General features: G+C 40.1%; 1 protein-coding gene across 5 annotated transcripts; it reads right to left on the bottom strand.

Annotated features, from left to right (window-relative positions):
• Positions 1-243: 243 nt before the first annotated feature.
• jchain (joining chain of multimeric IgA and IgM) lies at positions 244-17,583 on the bottom strand. Of its 5 annotated transcripts, XM_062981216.1 has the most exons (6): positions 17,401-17,583; positions 13,219-13,360; positions 11,651-11,731; positions 8,085-8,711; positions 1,594-1,742; positions 244-1,500 (listed from the first exon to the last, which is right to left on the bottom strand). In XM_062981216.1, exons 1-4 carry the CDS (start codon positions 17,465-17,467, stop codon positions 8,513-8,515), a joined length of 489 nt encoding a protein of 162 aa, XP_062837286.1. In that variant the 5' UTR covers positions 17,468-17,583; the 3' UTR covers positions 244-1,500; positions 1,594-1,742; positions 8,085-8,512. The 5 variants fall into 5 exon arrangements, with proteins under 5 accessions (XP_062837286.1, XP_062837284.1, XP_008110365.2 ...); XM_062981214.1 differs by lacking the exons at positions 8,085-8,711; positions 11,651-11,731; positions 13,219-13,360; positions 17,401-17,583 and adding exons at positions 2,311-2,391; positions 6,712-6,748; XM_008112158.2 differs by lacking the exons at positions 11,651-11,731; positions 13,219-13,360; positions 17,401-17,583 and having other exon boundaries at positions 8,085-8,511.
• Positions 17,584-18,624: the final 1,041 nt, after the last annotated feature.

The raw sequence follows: 18,624 nt of genomic DNA, 5'->3' as shown, positions 1-18,624 counted from the left end.
TGGTTTTGTGAAAAATATATTGATTTTTTTTTTAAGTTGGGGTTGATTATGTTATTGAACCTAGCAGTGGGCACTGCTGGGAACTGCATTCCAGTGGCACAAAAGAAATTTCATGATTTGCTTTGGATGTATATTTTAAAAATCTAGCCAAACCTTTCTTATATTTGTTGTTTTTATGTGTGCCTTCAAGTTGTTTCCATTTGCTCCCAAACCACCAAAATAACAAGTCCACACAAGTTTGAGTTAAACTTTGGGAAACTTTTATTCATGCTAACAATAAATCTTTCATTTCAAACGTCAAACTGTGGGACCTAAACGGGGTTCTTGAACCTTGTGTCGGAATATGGGAGCCTGCCTTAAAACCACTACATAGATAGTCGGATGCTATAGTGTCAGGATAAGAATCCAACCAAACTTCCAATTGGTGCAGATTAATTGGACTGGGGCTCTTTGGAAAGGAAAGGAGCCCCGTCCTTTTTTTGGGATACTGATTAACCTTTTGGATGGTTTTGAAGGGTTTTCCTCTATTGCAAAATCTGGAAGAATGTGTTCCATTGCAGATCTAACGGAAATGTTGGAATCTGCAAACCTCTCTATTACACACACCTTGAGAGGCATATAACCAGCACACTGCCTTCTTTTGTGGCTGATGGGAGGGCATTTGCCAAAGGCGCTGCTCCTCTTCGAAATTTAGAATGGTATGGCCGCTGTCGGCCTTTTCACCCTGAGTCTTCCGTGGAGAGACCATTATCTGCAACCACAGCTGTGCTTCAATGAGGTCCCATCTCAATGTGTGATCCTGAGCTGCTTCTGTTCTAAAACGCTCATCATACAGCAACCAAGCGTTGCCCCTAAAGTTCACACGTGCTTTGTAGATAATGTTCAAATACTCAATTAGCGAATGCGCTCTGGCCGGATATGCTTTTGTTATAACGCCGGCGTATATCAAAAAACAAGTAAACCAATTACCCCAATTTCGATCTATTTTTCTCTTAATTTCTTCCTCCTCTTCATCATCTGATTCGTCCGGTTCTCTAAACATCAGTGAAAATATATCTATGTATTCTGCCCTCAGGATTTTGTCTATTGTTTTTTGTGTAAGGTGGCTACCCAACTCAATTGCGTGCTCCCGACAGCCACCCTTCTGAGGCCAGTCAGCAGTACCCCAATACTGATGATAGGGACCATGTCTATCTGGCAATGTCTGGACACCGGTTATTGTCCCTACATCCTGCTGGCTGGCCTGCTGAGAGCAGCTCTCCTGAGGCTGCAGCACTGATGCTATTGACTTGTGGGCAGCACTAGCCTGTGAGTTAGAAGGACCCCAGGGCAATATGTTCGTGTTGTTGTTTCCTGTGGGAACTTCTTCCATGCTTGATGATGTTGACTCTAATATGCGCACTTGGGGAGCTGTCTCCAGTGTCTCGGCAGGACCCACAAGCTTAACCATGGGCTGGCCAGAACTCGTGCCGCTCTCTCCTCTACACTCCAACCCTAGATCTGATATACAGGAAGAGAGAGATTTCATTAGCATATGCTTACTAGCTAAGCGGGCAGGCTTAGAAGTGGAGGAGGGAGTCAGTTTTGCCTTACTCTTTTCCAGTGCAGCCAGTCGAGCCAATAGGTTTTTGAGAACTTCCGTTTTGGTGTCATCTTCGTCCAAAGAGGCCAGGTTTGAAGGGGGTGGGCGCTTGGCTGGAGCCTTTTTGGCTGGAGCCTTTCGCTTCTTCTTAGGAGCCATTCTGTTGAAAGAAAGCATAGTTGGCTATGAGCAGAAATCATGTGTACGAGTAATGCAGGAACTAACACAAATCCCCCCTCCACTCTTTTATGTAGGGGGAGGATGTTTATATTTGATGCATCAATGAGGTTCTCTTGACCATGCAACACCAATCCAATTAAATCCTAAAATCGGTGTTATTATTACCAATCATGATATATCATATTCAACTGATTTAGCCTTAGTCCCTAAATGGACCATGCTCTGCCCACACGTACACAAAGACCCCACTCAACTTGAATCATACAGCAAAAGTAGTTCCACATGCATTACAATGTTGCTCTATGAATAGAGTAGTGGGTTGCTGTGAGTTTTCTGGGCTGTCTGGTCCATGTTCCCGAAGCATTCCCTCCTGGAGTTTCGCCCACATCTATGGTAGGCATGCTCAGAGTTTGTGAGATATGTTGGAAACTAGGCAAATGGGGTTTATTTATCTGTGGAATAATGTCCAGGGTGGGAGAAAGAACTCTAGTCTTTCCTGCCAACCTAGCAATTCGGAAACATGCAAGTGTGAGTAGATAAATAGGTACCACTTAGGCGGGAAAAGGCAGAGACGCTCCAAAAAATCTTCCCAGACACATAACCAGGAGGTGACAAAGCAGGATTCTCAGCTTGAAAATAATAAATAATAATATAATAACTTTATTTTTGTACCCTGTCTCCATCTCCCCAAGAGGACTCCGTGTGCCTTACATGGCGACGAGCCCGATCACCATTAAAATACATACACAATATCATAAAACAGAATAAAACAATATCAATTATAACAGCATAGCAGTTGTGACAAAATAAAAACAATCTCGAACCAATAACCAATGAGCCTGAAATAAAGTCCATTTCGAGGCATAGATGGGAAGGCTGGTGCAACTCACTTTTGAAAACAGGGCTAATGGATAAAGTGCAAAATGGAGAAAAGTGTTGCGTAATGTAAAATAATCAAAATGTGTAGTCCACGCACTGCTTTGCCAGATAAAGAAGATATGTGCCACGCTGATGAACTGCAAAGAACAAATAGTTTATTCTTCTTAAATCCAGAACAACATACAGTAGAGTCTCACTTATCCAACATAAACAGGCTGGCAGAACGTTGGATAAGCAAAAATTTTGGATAAGAAGGGATTAAGGAAATGCCTATTAAACGTTAAATTACATTATAATTTTACAAATTAAGCACCCAAAACATCATGTTTTACAACAAATTGACCGAAAAAGCAGTCCAAAAGGCGGTAGCATGATGTTGTAATTACTGTATTTACGAATTTAGCACCAAAACATCGCAATACTGTATATTGAAAACATTGACTAAAAAAAATTGGCTACTAACAAACTGACTACAATTAAAGATAGAATTGTATAAAATGAACTTACAGTAGCAATGTTGTCGGAAATTAAATCCATAAAAAGTTCAATCTTTGCTGCCTAGAGAAACAGCTGTGGATCAGGACAAGAGGCAAACTGCATTGGATAATGCAGAACGTTGGATAAGCGAGACTCTACTGCAGGGGTCCTCAAACTTTTAAAGCAGAGGGCCGGTCCACAATCCTTCAGACTGTTGAGGGGCCGAATTATCATTTGGAGAAATAACCGAACAAATTCCTATGCACACTGCACATATCTTATTTGTAGTGCAAAACAACAACAATAATAATGAAAGAACAATACAATATTTAAAAATGAAAATAATTTTAACCAACATAAACCTATCAGGATTTCAATAGGAAGTTTGGGCCTGCTTCTGGCCAATGAGATAGTCAGGTTAATTAGGGTTGTTGTTGTTGTTGTTGTTGTGTGTCTTCAAGTCATTTCAGACTTTGGGCGAGCCTAAGTCCAAAATTATTTATTTATTCATTTACTACATTTATTCACTACATTTATATCCCACCCTTCTCACCCCAAAGGGAACTCAGAGCAGCTGTATGTACATACAATATATTATATTATTAGCATAGCACAAAATTAGCATTATACTATATTGAACTATACCACTATACTGTAATATTATATGTAATATATAACATATAATTAATATTATTATATGACATTATTGTTAGTATTGTATTGTATAAAATGATAATATTATTATCAATATTATATGTACATACAATATATTATATTATTAAAGATATAAAAATGTATTACAAATGAGGGCGGGGGCCAGGTAAATTACCTTGGAGGGCTGCATCCGGCCCCCAGGCCTTAGTTTGGGGACCCCTGCTCTACTGTATATATAATGTGCTCAGTTGCACCAACTCACATAATGTCCTTTTATGAGAGAATTAAAATAGTCTTTCCTTTGTCCATGTGGATAAATTAAAACTCGTCTCTCTCTCTCTGCTTCTTTTTTCTCACCGTCTCTGCACCTACACAGCTCAAACCTGAACAAAATTGCAACAGTATCAGAAAACTCCCAGGCCTAACAGCTCTCCAGACATGGCTCAGCCAGTCAGCTTCATGCATCTTATTTTGCCATTGGTGCACACACATTTGCTGATTTCTTACATACCATACCAAACAGCACCTCCCCAGAGCCAGAGATGAGCACTGCCTCCAGAAGCCAGAAATGAAAGGAGAAGCCTCTGCCTTAGTTTGTGTTTCTCATGTAATTGTAAAGCCATTGAATGTTTGCTTATTTATGTAAATGCTGTAATCTCCTCTGAGTCCCGTCTCCCCCAGGGGAGAAAGGTGGAATATAAATAAAATGTATTATTATTGTCTGTTGGAAGCAAGTGGGAATGCTGCAATTGGCCCGCTTGAATAGCATTGAAGAGCCTTGAAATTTCAATGCCTGGCTGCTTTCTGTCTGGGGAAATCCTTTGTTGGGAGATGTTAACTAACCCTGATTGTTTCTTGTCAGGAATTCCCATTTTCTGAGTGTTGTCCTTTATTTACTGTCCTGATTTTAGAGATTTTTTAAAAATATTGATAGCCAGATTGTGTTCATTTTCATGGCTTCTTCCTTTCTGTTGAAATTGTTCACATGCTTGTGGATTTCAGTGGCTTCTCTGTGGAGTCTGACACAGCACTGCCGAACCACGAATCAAGGAACACAAAAGGCACCGTAGATAACCCAGCTAGAGAAGTCATTCATAGCAGACGACTTGATGAACCAACCTGGACACAGTATATTATTGAGAACACAGAAATGCTAGACCACTCTCACAACTACCATGTCAGAATATACAGAGAAGCCATTGAAATCCACATTGCATATCCCATCATCCGTGGTCTGTCCTCCTCCAACAGGATGTGTAGTGGGTCATGGGGGGTCTGTGTGCCAGGTTTGGTCCAGTTCTGTCATTGGTGCATGTCGCAGTGATGTGGGAGCTGAAGTTATTGAATGTACTGCATATCCCACCATCCGAGATTTTCCTTCCCCCAATCTCATTTTATTTACTCTAAAAACTTGCGTGTATTGGAATGTAACGTTGTGGCAAAATTTCAAGTTAATCAACCAACTACTTTTCAAGTTTTGCACGCACAAACATACGCTGGCTGTATTTTTATATACATATAAAGATATATATATATATATATATATATATATATATATATATATATACATACACATACATACACACACATACACATATATATACAGTAGAGTCTCACTTATCCAACATAAACAGGCCAGCAGAACGTTGGATAAGCAAATATGTTGGATAATAAGGGGGGATCAAGGAAAAGTCTATTAAACATCAAAATTAAGCACCAAAACATGTTAGACAACAAATTTGACAGAAAAAGCAGTTCAATACGCAGCAATGTTATGTTGTAATTACTGTATTTACGAATTTAGCACCAAAATATCACGATACAGTAGAGTCTCACTCATCCAATGTAAACGGGGCCAGCAGAACATTGGATAAGCGAATATGTTGGATAATAAGGAGGGATTAAGGAAAAGCCTATTAAATATCAAATTAGGTTATGATTTTACAAATTAAGCACCAAAACATCATGTTATACAACAATTTTGACAGAAAAAGTAGTTCAATACGCAGTAATGCTATATTATGTAATATTATATAATAGTAATATTATGATGTAATACAATGTAATAATAATTATAATTGACTATTATAATTGTATATTTATATTACATGCAATATTACTAATAATATTGCGATATAGCTGTATAATATAATATATTGTATGTATATATACTTGTAAACTGCCCTGAGTCCCCTTCGGGGTGAGAAGGGCGGTATATAAATGTCGCAAATAAATAAATAAAGCTATGTAGTAATTGCTGTATTTACGAATTTAGCACCAAAATATCACGATGTATTGAAAACATTGACTACAAAAATGCGTTGGATAATCCAGAACGTTGGATAAGCGAGGCTTGGATAAGTGAGACTCTACTGTATATTGAAAACACTGCCTACAAATATGGCTTGGATAATCCAGAAACTTGGATATGTGAGGCTTGGATAAGTGAGACTCTACTGTATATATATTCTGTTTAAACTGGCTAGCTGGGCCACAGAATGGTTTCCAACCTGGATTTCGTAATGCCATAATCCCCTGCTGGGTTTAAAGCCAACCTTAAAAACGGTGGTATAGACACTGAGAGCTGGGAAGCCCTGGCCCTTGAGGGCTCTAACTGGAGGTCAGCTGTGACCAGCAGTGCTGTGGAATTTGAAGAGGCACGAATGGAGGGAGAAACGTGCCAAGAGGAAGGCGCATCAGGACTCTTTCCCACTTTCTGAGCCTAGACCCTGCCTGGCTGGGAGGAGATTTCTAGCTGCACCATCGAAGGCTCAGCCAATCCCGGGCCAGGGAAGGAGGATTCAATCTGCAACAATGCAACAGACTCTCTTCTCCTTGCAGGGTCTCCTTCCTATGGCCATGGATGGAATAAAAGAATCATGGAGTTGGAAGAGACCTCGTGGGCCACCCAGTCCAACCCCCCCCCCCGCCCCACTTACAGAGAAGTCAAGAAGCGCGTCCGTCGTCTTCAGCCGCTGGAACCAGAAAGAAGAGGTGGGCGGAGCTTCCCCCGCAACGCCCCGCCCCTCCCGGGACCACCTCCTTGCTCTCCCCTCTTTAATTTGCTGACCGTTTTCTGGACGGTCTGGCCATGTTCCAGAAGCATCCTCTCCTGTCGTTTCGCCCACATCTATGGCAGCCATCCTCAGAGGTAGTGAGGTCCGTTGGAAACTAGGCAAGTGAAATTGGCCACCTTGATTGGCATAGAATGGCTTTGCAGCTGCAAAGTTTGGCTGCTTCCTGCATGGGGGAATCCTGTCTTGGAAGGTGTTAGCTGGCCCTGATTGTTTCCTGTCTGGAATTCCCGTTTTGTAATTGTCACCTTGATTAGCATTGGATGGCCTTGCAGCTGCAAAGCCAGGCTGCTTCCTGCACGGGGGCTCCTTTCTTGGGAGGTGTTAGCTGGCCCTGATTTGTTCCTGTCTGGAATTCCACTGTTTTGCAATTGGCCACTTTGATTAGCGTTGAATGGCCTTGCAGCTTCAAAGTCTGGCTGCTTCCTGCCCTGGGGGGAGGGGTTTCCTGTGTTGGGAGGTGTTAGCTGCCCGATTGTTTCCTGTCTAGAATTCCCATTTTGCAATTGGCCACTTTCATTAGCGTTGAATGGCTTTGCAGCTTCAAAGTCTGGCTGCTTCCTGCCTGGGGGGGGGGAATCATATGTTGGGAGGCGTTAGCTAGCACTGATTGTTTCCTGTCTGGAATTCCCCTGTTTTTCGATTGGCCACATTTATTAGCATTGAATGGCCTTGCAGTTGCAAGTCTGGCTGTTTCCTGCCTGGAGGTTGAGGGGGAAAAGGAAAGGGCCCGAGGCATAGGAATTGTGGGACTTGAAGTCCAAAACACCTGGAGGACCCAAGTTTGCCCATGCCTGGTATATGGCTGGGGAACCAAATACAGTAGAGTCTCACTTATCCAAGCCTCGCTTATCTAAGCCTCTGGATAATCCAAGCCATTTTTGTAGTCAATGTTTTCAATATATCATGATATTTTGGTGCTAAATTCGTAAATACAGTAATTACAGCGTAACATTACTGCATATTGAACTACTTTTTCTGTCAAATTTGTTGTCTAACATGATGTTTTGGTGCTTAATTTGTAAAATCATAACCTAATTTGATATTTAATAGGCTTTTCCTTAATCTCTCCTTATTATCCAACATATTTGCTTATCCAAGCTTCTGCCAGCCCGTTTAGCTTGGATAAATGAGACACTACTGTACCATCATATCTGACTGATAAAGGAGGCTGCAGGACCTCGCCATAATGCTATTTTTAATTCCCAAATACAACTAAACTGTGACCAGTTTCATACCTGTGGGAGAACCCACACACATTCTCTGATTTGTAGTTTTCAGTCTCGATGAAAAGAGTGAAGGAATAATGAAAGATGCACTCTGATTTATTTATTGAGAGCATGTACTTTGCATACGCTGTAAATAATGCAGATGGGAAAGGAACCGTTTTACAGAGAAGAGAAAATTACAGCAGTCGGGAACAGGAATGAAAGAAAGGAAAAAATTCTGCTGATGCATCCAAAGATTTATTTACTTTAAGCAGGAGGGGTCAATATGTAGAAACTAATTCTCTTATCCTTGTGAAGAATATTCAAGCTTTGTAACTGTGAATTCTCAATACCTATCAGCAAACTGTCATTTCCAGGAATATTTGGATTTAGTAAGAATTGGTGTAAAAGTGACACAAGTCTGGTATAGAATTATCTTGTATGATTATGATTTGGCTCTAATCGTCATAGCAGGATTCTGGGGTCAAGGCGGTCTCAATGGTCTCCGTTTTCCCAGCATTGTTGAACAGACATGGTGCAGTGTAGCATTTATTCCGGTCATAGGTGTAACAGGGTTCCTGTGGGTCATTGCATAGACCACTCTCCCCGACCCTCTGGCCATTCTCCGGATTGCCACTTGAGTGACAGTTGTCACACCTGGAACACAGATAGCAAAGTTAGTAGACCTAAACCAAACAGCTCTTTGTGTTGTCGAAGGCTTTCATGGCTGGGATCCCAGGGTTGTTGTATGTTTTCCGGGCTGTATGGCCATGTTCCAGAAGTATTCTCTCCTGATGTTTCGCCCACATCTATGGCAGGCATCCTCAGAGGTTGTGACGTACCTCACAACCTCTGAGGATGCCTGTCATAGATGTGGGCGAAACGTCAGGAGAGAATACTTCTGGAACATGGCCATACAATCCGGAAAACATACAAACAACCCAAACAGCTCTTGCAGCACTCTTGAATATTACATACTGATTTGGGTTGTTTGCTTTTTCCTTGATGAACTAATGCATCAATTCCTTACAGTATTTGTCATTCTATTAGCCAGAGTGAGAATCTGCCTCAAGCAGTAGATTTTGGGGTTCGTGAAAATGCAGTAAGTGCTTTTAAATACCTTCTGTGATATCGTCATATATTTACAACCAAGGGTAAGAAAAGATGCTTGCGGGATTTTCTGACCCGTGCTGAAAATAATGTATATGGCTGATACGGGGTACGCTCACAGATTTGAGCCATTTGATCTATCCATCTCTCTCAGGCAGCAATGACCAAGTTTCTGTGTGGGGCATGTAAATACCATATCACAGCTAGAATCCAATTCCAGATCTGATTCCTCAAAAGCCCACTTTAAAAGCCAGGTACATTAAATAATTCTGTGGCACTGGAAAGCTGGGTGCTTTTTTTTCTATGTCAAGAACGACTTGAGAAACTGCAAGTCGTTTCTGGTGTGAGAGTATTGGCTGTCTGCAAGGACGTTGTCCAGGGACACCCGGATTTTTTTGATGGTTTACCATCCTTGTGGGAGGCTTGTCTCATGTCCCTGAATGTGGAACTTGAGGTGAAAGAGGGAGCTCACCTGCTCTCTCCAGATTCAAACTGCCAACCTACAGGTCAGCAGTCCTGTCGGCACAAGGGTTTAACCCACTGCGTCACCGTCACCGGGGGGTTTCTAGCAGGGTGCTGAAAGATTATGTATTCAGCTTCTTCTCTCCCATGCATGATGGTGCAACAAACATAAATTTCCCTAAATTTGCCCTAAATTTCTTCCCTAAAACTGCCCTAAATTTCCTATTAAGGTTTCATTCCTATGCATTATACTAAGTCTTTCTTATCCATAATGGCTGTTGGACATTTCAGTATCACTGATCCTACCACAATTCCTTGTTGTATTGTAATTCACTAGCATAATCCTTCAGCTCTGTCATGGTTACCAAAGATACTATATGTGTGTTAACTGGAAAATCAAATGCATGCAGCTGATTGGCTAAGTTTGCAAGGGCCTGGGGAATTGGTTTGTAACTGTTGCTGTTCTGCTGCTGGAGAACCAGTTTGAACAGGTTTCTCTCTGTGTGTGTGTAAGTCTACTGAGTACTGGCTGGAAAGAAGATGGCTCTGTACTCAGAGAGGCCTGACTATTTCTGAGGCCTTGTTTGCTTCTGATCTTCATTGAAGCAGATTTATGGACTAGGAAAGGATTGCCTATAACTGCTGATTTCTGTAAGAAAACAGAGGGGCTATTGTAAATAACATTGTTTTGTTGATCTCTTGGATTTAGTAAAAGTTCCTGAGTTATTTGTTTTGCAAAGCTGAGTGGTGCATCATTCTGCAGGGTGTCTCTGGGCTCACGGGCACACATAAGAGCTTCTATCTATCATCTACAATCCCCAACAAGCTCCCCATTTTCCAGTGCTGCACAACTCTTTCTCTCTGTACACCTGCCTCACTTTTAAGGTGGGTTTTGGGGGCATTTCCAGTTGTAACACGGGTGTCTAGATCATAATGTTAACATCAAGCTGTTACAAGGTCATGGTTCTAGCTTACAAGATGCCTTTGGCTAGACCTGTTTCCCTTCGTCATTTTACTTGCCCTTATTTGGCAACTGTCCCCTTGATTATATGTCACTATTTTTTCATTTTACAATCCAGGGATTGAATGTATTCTATCTATTAAAATAACTTGCATGGAGGTGAAGGCCATAAGTGTCAATGATTGCTCTTACTCTGAATTGGCAATTTTAACAATGATCTCCAATGCAAAACAAAGAGTTGCAAAAAAAAAGATGTACAGTAGAGTCTCACTTATCCAAGATTCAAGATTCTGGATTATTCAAGGCATTTTTGTAGTCAATGTTTTCAATATATCGTGATATTTTGGTGCTAAATTTGTAAATAAAGTAATTACAATGCAACATTACTGCGTATTGAACTACTACTTCTGTCAAATTTGTTGTAAAACATGATGTTTTGGTGCTTAATTTGTAAAATCATAACCTAATTTGATGTTTAATAGGCTTTCCCTTAATCCCTCCTTATTATCCAAGATATTCGCTTATCCAAGCTTTTGCCGGCCCATTTAGCTTGGATAAGTGAGACTCTACTGTATTTGCAAGATGGAAACATTGACCAGCCAGAAGCATAATGTGACTCAAAACTCTCTTCTTGCCCTCTGACTTCTTTGCTCCAAATAATTCCCTAATGAAGTAACTGTGCAGAAACAGGAGAATATATAACAAACCCTTTTGCCCTAAATTTCCTGTCCTATTAGGGTTTCATCCCTGTGTGTCATACTGAGTCTTTCTTATCCATTGGATATTCAGTATAAATGAGAAAGTTATAAAGTTTTCCTCTCAAATTTAAAGGAGATCCAAATCATCCAAACAGATTCAGAGAGCACCTTTAAAGTCCAGGCTGAATCCCAGGAGGGACACATAGGTCTGCTGATGCCTGAGTCACCATCCATCCATCCATCTGCCATTTTCAAAGGATTGTTTGAAATTGAGAATGCAACAACACTTGAATTCAAAGATCAGCTCGCAATACTTTTCACTTTATCCTTATATAGACCCAAGTACAATGAAATGACCTCCTTACAGTTTGGAGAGCTTGTAGACGAATTTGGTTCTCACTGGTGAGGTGGGATCGGAGATGTTCTCCCTGGCTGTGAGGGGCACTCTGGAGAAGGCAAAGAAGAAAAAGAAGAATGATGCAGCAAACCAGTTCATTCAGATGAAATATGTCAGAAACTTCATTGCTTTTGAAGAAGTTCACTCTGTAAACAGCCTACATGGCACTAATGTGCATGCAGTACAACAGGGAATGGGATAAATGCTAGGAAGAATGAAAATATCAGCAAGGTAATAACCAAATTACCTTGCTGATATTGATGAGCCTCCGGTGGCTCAGTTTGTTAAAGCGCTGAGCTGCTGAACTTGCAGACCGAAAGGTCCCAGGTTCAAACCTGGGGAGCGAAGTGAGCACCCGCTGTTAGCTCCAGCTCCTGCCAACTTAGCAGTTCGAAAATATGCCAATGTGAGTAGATCAATAGGTACCGCTCAGGCGGGAAGGTAATGGCACTCCATGCAGTCATGCTGGCCACATGACCTTGGAGGTGTCTATGGACAACGCCGGCTCTTCGGCTTAGAAATGGAGATGAGCACCAACCCCCAGAGTCAGACACGACTGGACTTAACGTCAGGGGAAACCTTTACCTTTTTTTAATGACCAAATACGAATGGCTAGAATTGGTGGGCAATCTCGAGTTACTCTCTGTCATTCAGCACCATCCTCTTGCCAACTTTTATTCTCCAGGCCAAATTTCACAACTAGTTGGGAGTCGTCTTGTGTCATTTTTCTATTCTGCCTTGGCTAATCCAAACAGAGAGGGGCTATACAGTTGACTTCCAGGCGTGACCTCTTACTCTCCCATACCTTTTGGCCATTAGTAATGTATGACTCTATCAAGCTCTCAAAAGCCACAGACTTTCTTGAAATGACAGGGGGAAATTTAGCCTATTTTTCGGGTGGGGGGAACAAAACCACTTGTCAACAAACTCACAATTCAGTTTGAATTCCCTTCTTCGCTCCCAACTCTTCTCCACAGTCCCTAGAATCCTTTATTTAAAACCTATTAGACGTTCAGCTATTTGTAAGGATGAACCAGAAGTGACTCTGGATTGCATCAGGCTCATAGGGAAGTCAAGGGGTGGAATGACCCTGCACTCTTTGCAGTTGCCTTCCTTTCATCTGGGTCTTTGCTTCTTTGCTCTTGGGCAGTGGTTCTCAACCTGTGGTTCCCAGGTGTTTTGGACTACAACTCCAAGACATCCCAGCCAGTTTACCATCTGTTACGATTTCTGGGAGTTGAAGACCAAAGCATCTGGGGAACCACAGGTTGAGAACCACTGCCCAAGAGCAGGCATGGGTGAACTTCAGCCTACATGTGTTTTGGACTTCAAATCCCACAAATCCTAACAGCCAATAGGAGGTTGGAAGTTGAAGTCCAAAATACCTGTAAGGCTGAAGTTTTCCCATGCCTGCTGTAGAAAGTGTGCATAAAAAGAGGGGGATAACTTATTTCCTAAACAAAGATGAAACATCTCCCTTTCTCCTGGGTCCTTGCCAATTGCACAAGAAGAGGGGGAATATGAGGTCACACTTACACAATTCGGATATTTCTCACCAAGACTTCATTGTCAGGATCGTCTTTTGAAGCGACAAATTTCGATGTCACCTTGACACATTGGCACTTGTTATCAACCAGAACCTTCTCTTGATCATGATCTTGATCCAGCCCATAAAAAGCTTGAAACAAGAGGGTGGGAAACCATGTTGAGAGATGAAAATAAAAGCAACTTGTTTGGTATCATAGGATGGTAATACATATAGTCATAGAATCATAGAATCATAGAATAGTAGAGTTGGAAGAGACCACATGGGCCATCTAGTCCAACCCCCTGCTAAGAAGCAGGAAATCGCATTCAAAGCACCCCCGACAGATGGCCATCCAGCCTCTGCTTAAAAGCCTCCAAGGAAGGAGCCTCCACCACGGCCCCGGGGAGAGAGTTCCACTGTCGAACAGCTCTCACAGTGAGGAAGTTCTTCCTGATGTTCAGGTGGAATCTCCTTTCCTGTAGTTTGAAGCCATTGTTCCGTGTCCTAGTCTGCAGGGCAGCAGAAAACAAGCTTGCTCCCTCTTCCCAATGACTTCCCTTCACATATTTGTACATGGCTATCATGTCTCCTCTCAGCCTTCTCTTCTGCAGGCTAAACATGCCCAGCTCTTTAAGCCGCTCCTCATAGGGCTTGTTCTCCAGACCCTTAATCATTTTAGTCGCCCTCCTCTGGACGCTTTCCAGCTTGTCAACATAGTGATTGTTATTATTTCTGTGCAACCTTTTTTCTCTTAAAAAAACTTAATAACATGCATACTGCACACACTCGTCATGATAGGACACAGATCATTTTCATATTACACTGTTAGTATTTTCATATCATCTTAACTATCTGCTGTATTTTAATGCATTGTAATGTGTGCATTTGATAGAAATATGTTTTACTGTTTGCATTTCATTGAATTTATTTTATTATGATGTATTTTAACTCCATTATGCCCTGCCTCAAGCCATAAGGAGAGGTGTGTAACAAATAAAATGATGATGATGATTTTTACAGATATGGCTGCATCGTATAGAATTCTGATTTGGTTCATGGGTTCATATTACATGGAAATAAATTCTACCTAAGACCCATGTTTATATACTTCATAGAATGTCACACTGAAGATGGAGCAAGCTTGTTTTCTGCTGCTTCAGAGACTAACTCATGGAGCAATTGATTCAAGCTATAGTAAAAGAGTTTCCATCTAAAAATAGGAATAACTTCCTAACAGTAAAAGACATTTAACTGTGGAACATGCTTCTAAACATTATGAAAAAAATCACAGCGAAACCAGTGGGAAAGACTGGCTTAGAGGATGGTGGACTCTCCTTTTCGTTTGGAGTTGATGGACATCTTCTAGGAGTGCTTTAGTTGTGTATTCTTACATGGCAGGGGGTTGGGCGAGATAGCTTTTGCAGTTATTTTTAATTCTACAATTGTATGATTTTGTGATTTAAGAATTCTCTGCCAGAGGGGTGTAGTGCCTGGTGAAAACTACAAATCCCAAGGTTCATTCAGATGCAGCAATGACAACGTAATATCAAAGTGCTGTGAAAAAGATTGTCTGAGTCATTTGTCATGTTATGGCTCCACACCAACAGGATTGAGATTTTCAGATGAAAGCCAAATTTAGGTTGCTAGAAAGGAAACTGAAACCCAAGGTCTTCCAGGTGGCATTCTCAGATCAGGTGATTCTATTTCAGTGCAAATCATTGAGTTTTGAATACATATTAATATTTGAAGTTGTCTTGAGATTAGACCATTGGTCCACGTAGATGAATATTCTCTGTTTAGCTGCAAACAACTTTCTCGCTTCTCAGGCAGAGAACTGTCCCAGTTCTGCTATTACAAATCATACTGACATTGAGATGCCCAAGAATAAACCTGCAGTCTTCTGCAGACAAAGCATGTGTGTCATCTTTCTTTAATTCCATAACAGAACCTTCTTGCTGAGCAGAATACAGCAGGATGGCCAAAGCATTACACTATGTAACACAATTTTTGTTCCTCGATTATCAATGTCATTTCCTAATTTGTTCTATCATAAAAATCTGGAAAAAGTTTGTTAAAACTGCAAAAACAAAAGGTGGAAAATGGCACATTTAAAGGTTAAAAATTAAGTTACTATAGTATACAACTACTTTCAATGTATGTACCACACAATTAATCAGGAAACAACACTTTCAAACCAAGAACAGACTTTTCCCCAAATTTTGCTACATATTTTTATTTCCTCACCTTTACTGATGCTAGCCCCAGAGAAGTGTGCCAATTTTCCCCATTGATGGTGCTCCTATGTTTTAACAATTCCAAAATAAGAAATTCAACAAGTGTAGCTTTTTTTAAAAAAAAGATAACTTCAATGAGACTATCTTTTTTGACGGATGCAATGAAGGACACAGAAAGCACCTGCTGTTCAGTTGTTAAAGACACAGGGTCCCTATCAGAATAAAATTGGCAAAGCTCCTCTGGCTATATCTCTCCTCACTTAAATTCTCTGTACAAAATTGCATTTCATTATGAGATTTACAGTATATGGGTTCCTTGTATTATTGGGCTTGATCCTTACTTATACGCTCTCCAATATGGGTCGCATTATCTGACTACATCTGTGAATCTAATAAACACTGCAAGTTAGTTTGTATCATGGAAAGTCCATATGGGAGTATGGTATTATTAAGGATTGGATAACAACAAAATTGGTGTTAAGGATGACAAGCATGCTTGATTCCTTCCAATAGTTTGCATTTCAAATGGAAGGAATCTGCTTCAGACGTTTTGATATAGAAGGCACCAAAAATTCTCACGTTGAGTGTCCTGTGTGTCCTCCAAATGCATTGGATTACAATGACTATTATCCCCATTTTGGCTTGGGATGGGGAAACTGTAGTCTTACACATCTGGAGGACAGTAGAAAAGACTACAGTAAATGAAACCATAGACAACAAAATGTATATTTCTTCAGTGTAGATGTGGTCATGGTTTTTTTTTCAGAGTATTTTTGCAGGGAAAAAAACTAAATTTTCTCTCAGCAGTCCTCCTAGGTTAAAAAAAATTATGGATCCATTTTTAGATGTATTTTATGGTATGAAAGGTTTTCATAGGGCCCTTCCACGCACCCATATAACCCAGAATATCAAGGCAGAATATCCCACAATATCTGCTTTGAACTGGGTTATCTGAGTCCACACTGCCATATATTCCAGTTCAGAGCAGAAAATATAGGATTTTATTGAGCTGTGTGGAAGGAACCACTTGGAACATGCCTCTGAATGTATATTTATATGAATGTTTTAGCTTAATTAATTTTAATTATTATTATTGCTCAATGTATTGTAATTGTTTTATATACTTGTTTTATACTTGGTTTTAAGACACCCTGAGCCCTCCCTAAGGGGTGAGAAGGATGGGATAGAAATGCTGTAATAAATACATAAATATAGTATTTTTCGTTCCATGACACTCTACATCTGTTAAAACAATTCCTCACAAATTCACATAAAACAAAAGGAATCTTCCCAGAGACGGCCTTGACCCCAAGGAAACTAAAGCCCCTTCTACACAGCCATATACAATCCAGATTATTTGCTTTACACTGGATTACATTGCAGTGTAGACTCATGTAATCCAGCTCAAAGCAGATAATGTGGATTATCTGATTTGATAATCTGTATTAAGGCATATGGCAGTGTAGAAGGGGTCTTACATTTGGTCCTCAGAATGATTACTTCCACATTAGCCCCATCTACACTGCCATATAAAATTCAGATTATCTGCTTTGAACTGGATTATATGGCAGTGTAGATTCATATAATCCAGTTTAAAGATAATCTAGGTTATCTGATTTGATAATCTAAATTATATGGCAGTGTAGATCAAGACTGAGTTACTTTAAAGGAGACTGTTCACTTGGAAGATCTTTGCAAATTTATGGCTGGGGTCACAATTTCCACCTTTCCATCTCCTATTACATTCTGCCCCACTCCCACAACTGCGTAACCATCCATAAAAACTTGGCATTTGATATCATTTTATCAGCATACCTGAGGAAATGGATTGAAAACCTAGGCAAGCGCATGATAAAATATGAATCAATCTTAAAAGTGCTGCTAGATCATTCTTTTTTAAATTTTCTGCAGCATACAAGACTATTTAATTGACAAACTTGAAAAAGTACTACATACCTGCTCCAAGAATAGCTCCCCAAAAGACTGCCAGAGCAACACATAACAGCCAAGAATTCTTCATCATTAAAGTGTATCCTTCTACCAAAGCGATGCCTTGAAGCACAGTCTGCTGGTTTTCCTAAAATGTCAGGACAGTTTGACAAGCCACTCAGGTGGGGCAGTGCAGCCGGATGTAAGGAAACCACACACTAATGTTTTTTAGTCATCAGGGGAAAAAACCCATTCTTAGAAAACTACTGGGGCAGGGTTAAGGTATTACAATGTTTTCCTTCTTAATCTCTCTCTCTTCTAAAAATAAGCATACTTCACATTACAAAAATACCAAAAAAAAACCTTAATCTACAACATGCAATAAATGGGTACATCCCTTATCTAGAATTCCAAAATCAAAATACAGTAGAATCTCACTTATCCAACGTTCTGGATTATCCAACGCATTTTTGTAGTCAATGTTTTCAATACATCGTGATATTTTTGTGATAAATTCGTAAATACAGTAATTACTACATAGCATTACTGCTTATTGATCTACTTTTTCTGTCAAATTTGTTGTACAACATGATGTTTTGGTGCTTAATTTGTAAAATCATAACCTAATTTGATGGTTAATAGGCTTTTCCTTAATCCCTCCTTATTATCCAACATATTCGCTTATCCAACGTTCTACCGGCCTGTTTATGTTGGATAAGTGAGACTCTACTGTATAAGATACATAAGAAACTTAAATGAATTTCATATTTAGACTTGGGGCTCATCTCCAGATATCTCACTAAATATATGCAAATACAAGTATCCCGAAATGTGAAAAAGTCCAAAGTCTCAAGCCTTTTGGATAAGGGATAATCAACCTGTACATTAAAACATGTTTGCTTTGAAGACTATCTCCAATATGCTTTTGGTTTATGTACATTATTTTTATTGTTTTAAACTGTTTTAAACTACAGTAGAGTCTCACTTATCCAAGCCTCGCTTATCCAAGCCTCTGGATAATCCAAGCCATTTTTGTAGTCAATGTTTTCAATATATCGTGATATTTTGGTGCTAAATTCGTAAATACAGTAATTACAACATAACATTACTGCGTATTGAACTACTTTTATGTCAAATTTGTTGTATAACATGAAGTTTTGGTGCTTAATTTGTAAAATCATAACCTAATTTGATGTTTAATAGGCTTTTCCTTAATCCCTCCTTATTATCCAAGATATTCGCTTATCCAAG

This window comes from Anolis carolinensis, chromosome 5 (assembly GCF_035594765.1).
Source record: "Anolis carolinensis isolate JA03-04 chromosome 5, rAnoCar3.1.pri, whole genome shotgun sequence".
Taxonomy (NCBI): domain Eukaryota; kingdom Metazoa; phylum Chordata; class Lepidosauria; order Squamata; family Dactyloidae; genus Anolis; species Anolis carolinensis.
Note: the sequence above shows the minus strand (reverse complement) of the source record. Positions and strands in the feature narration are given on the sequence as shown.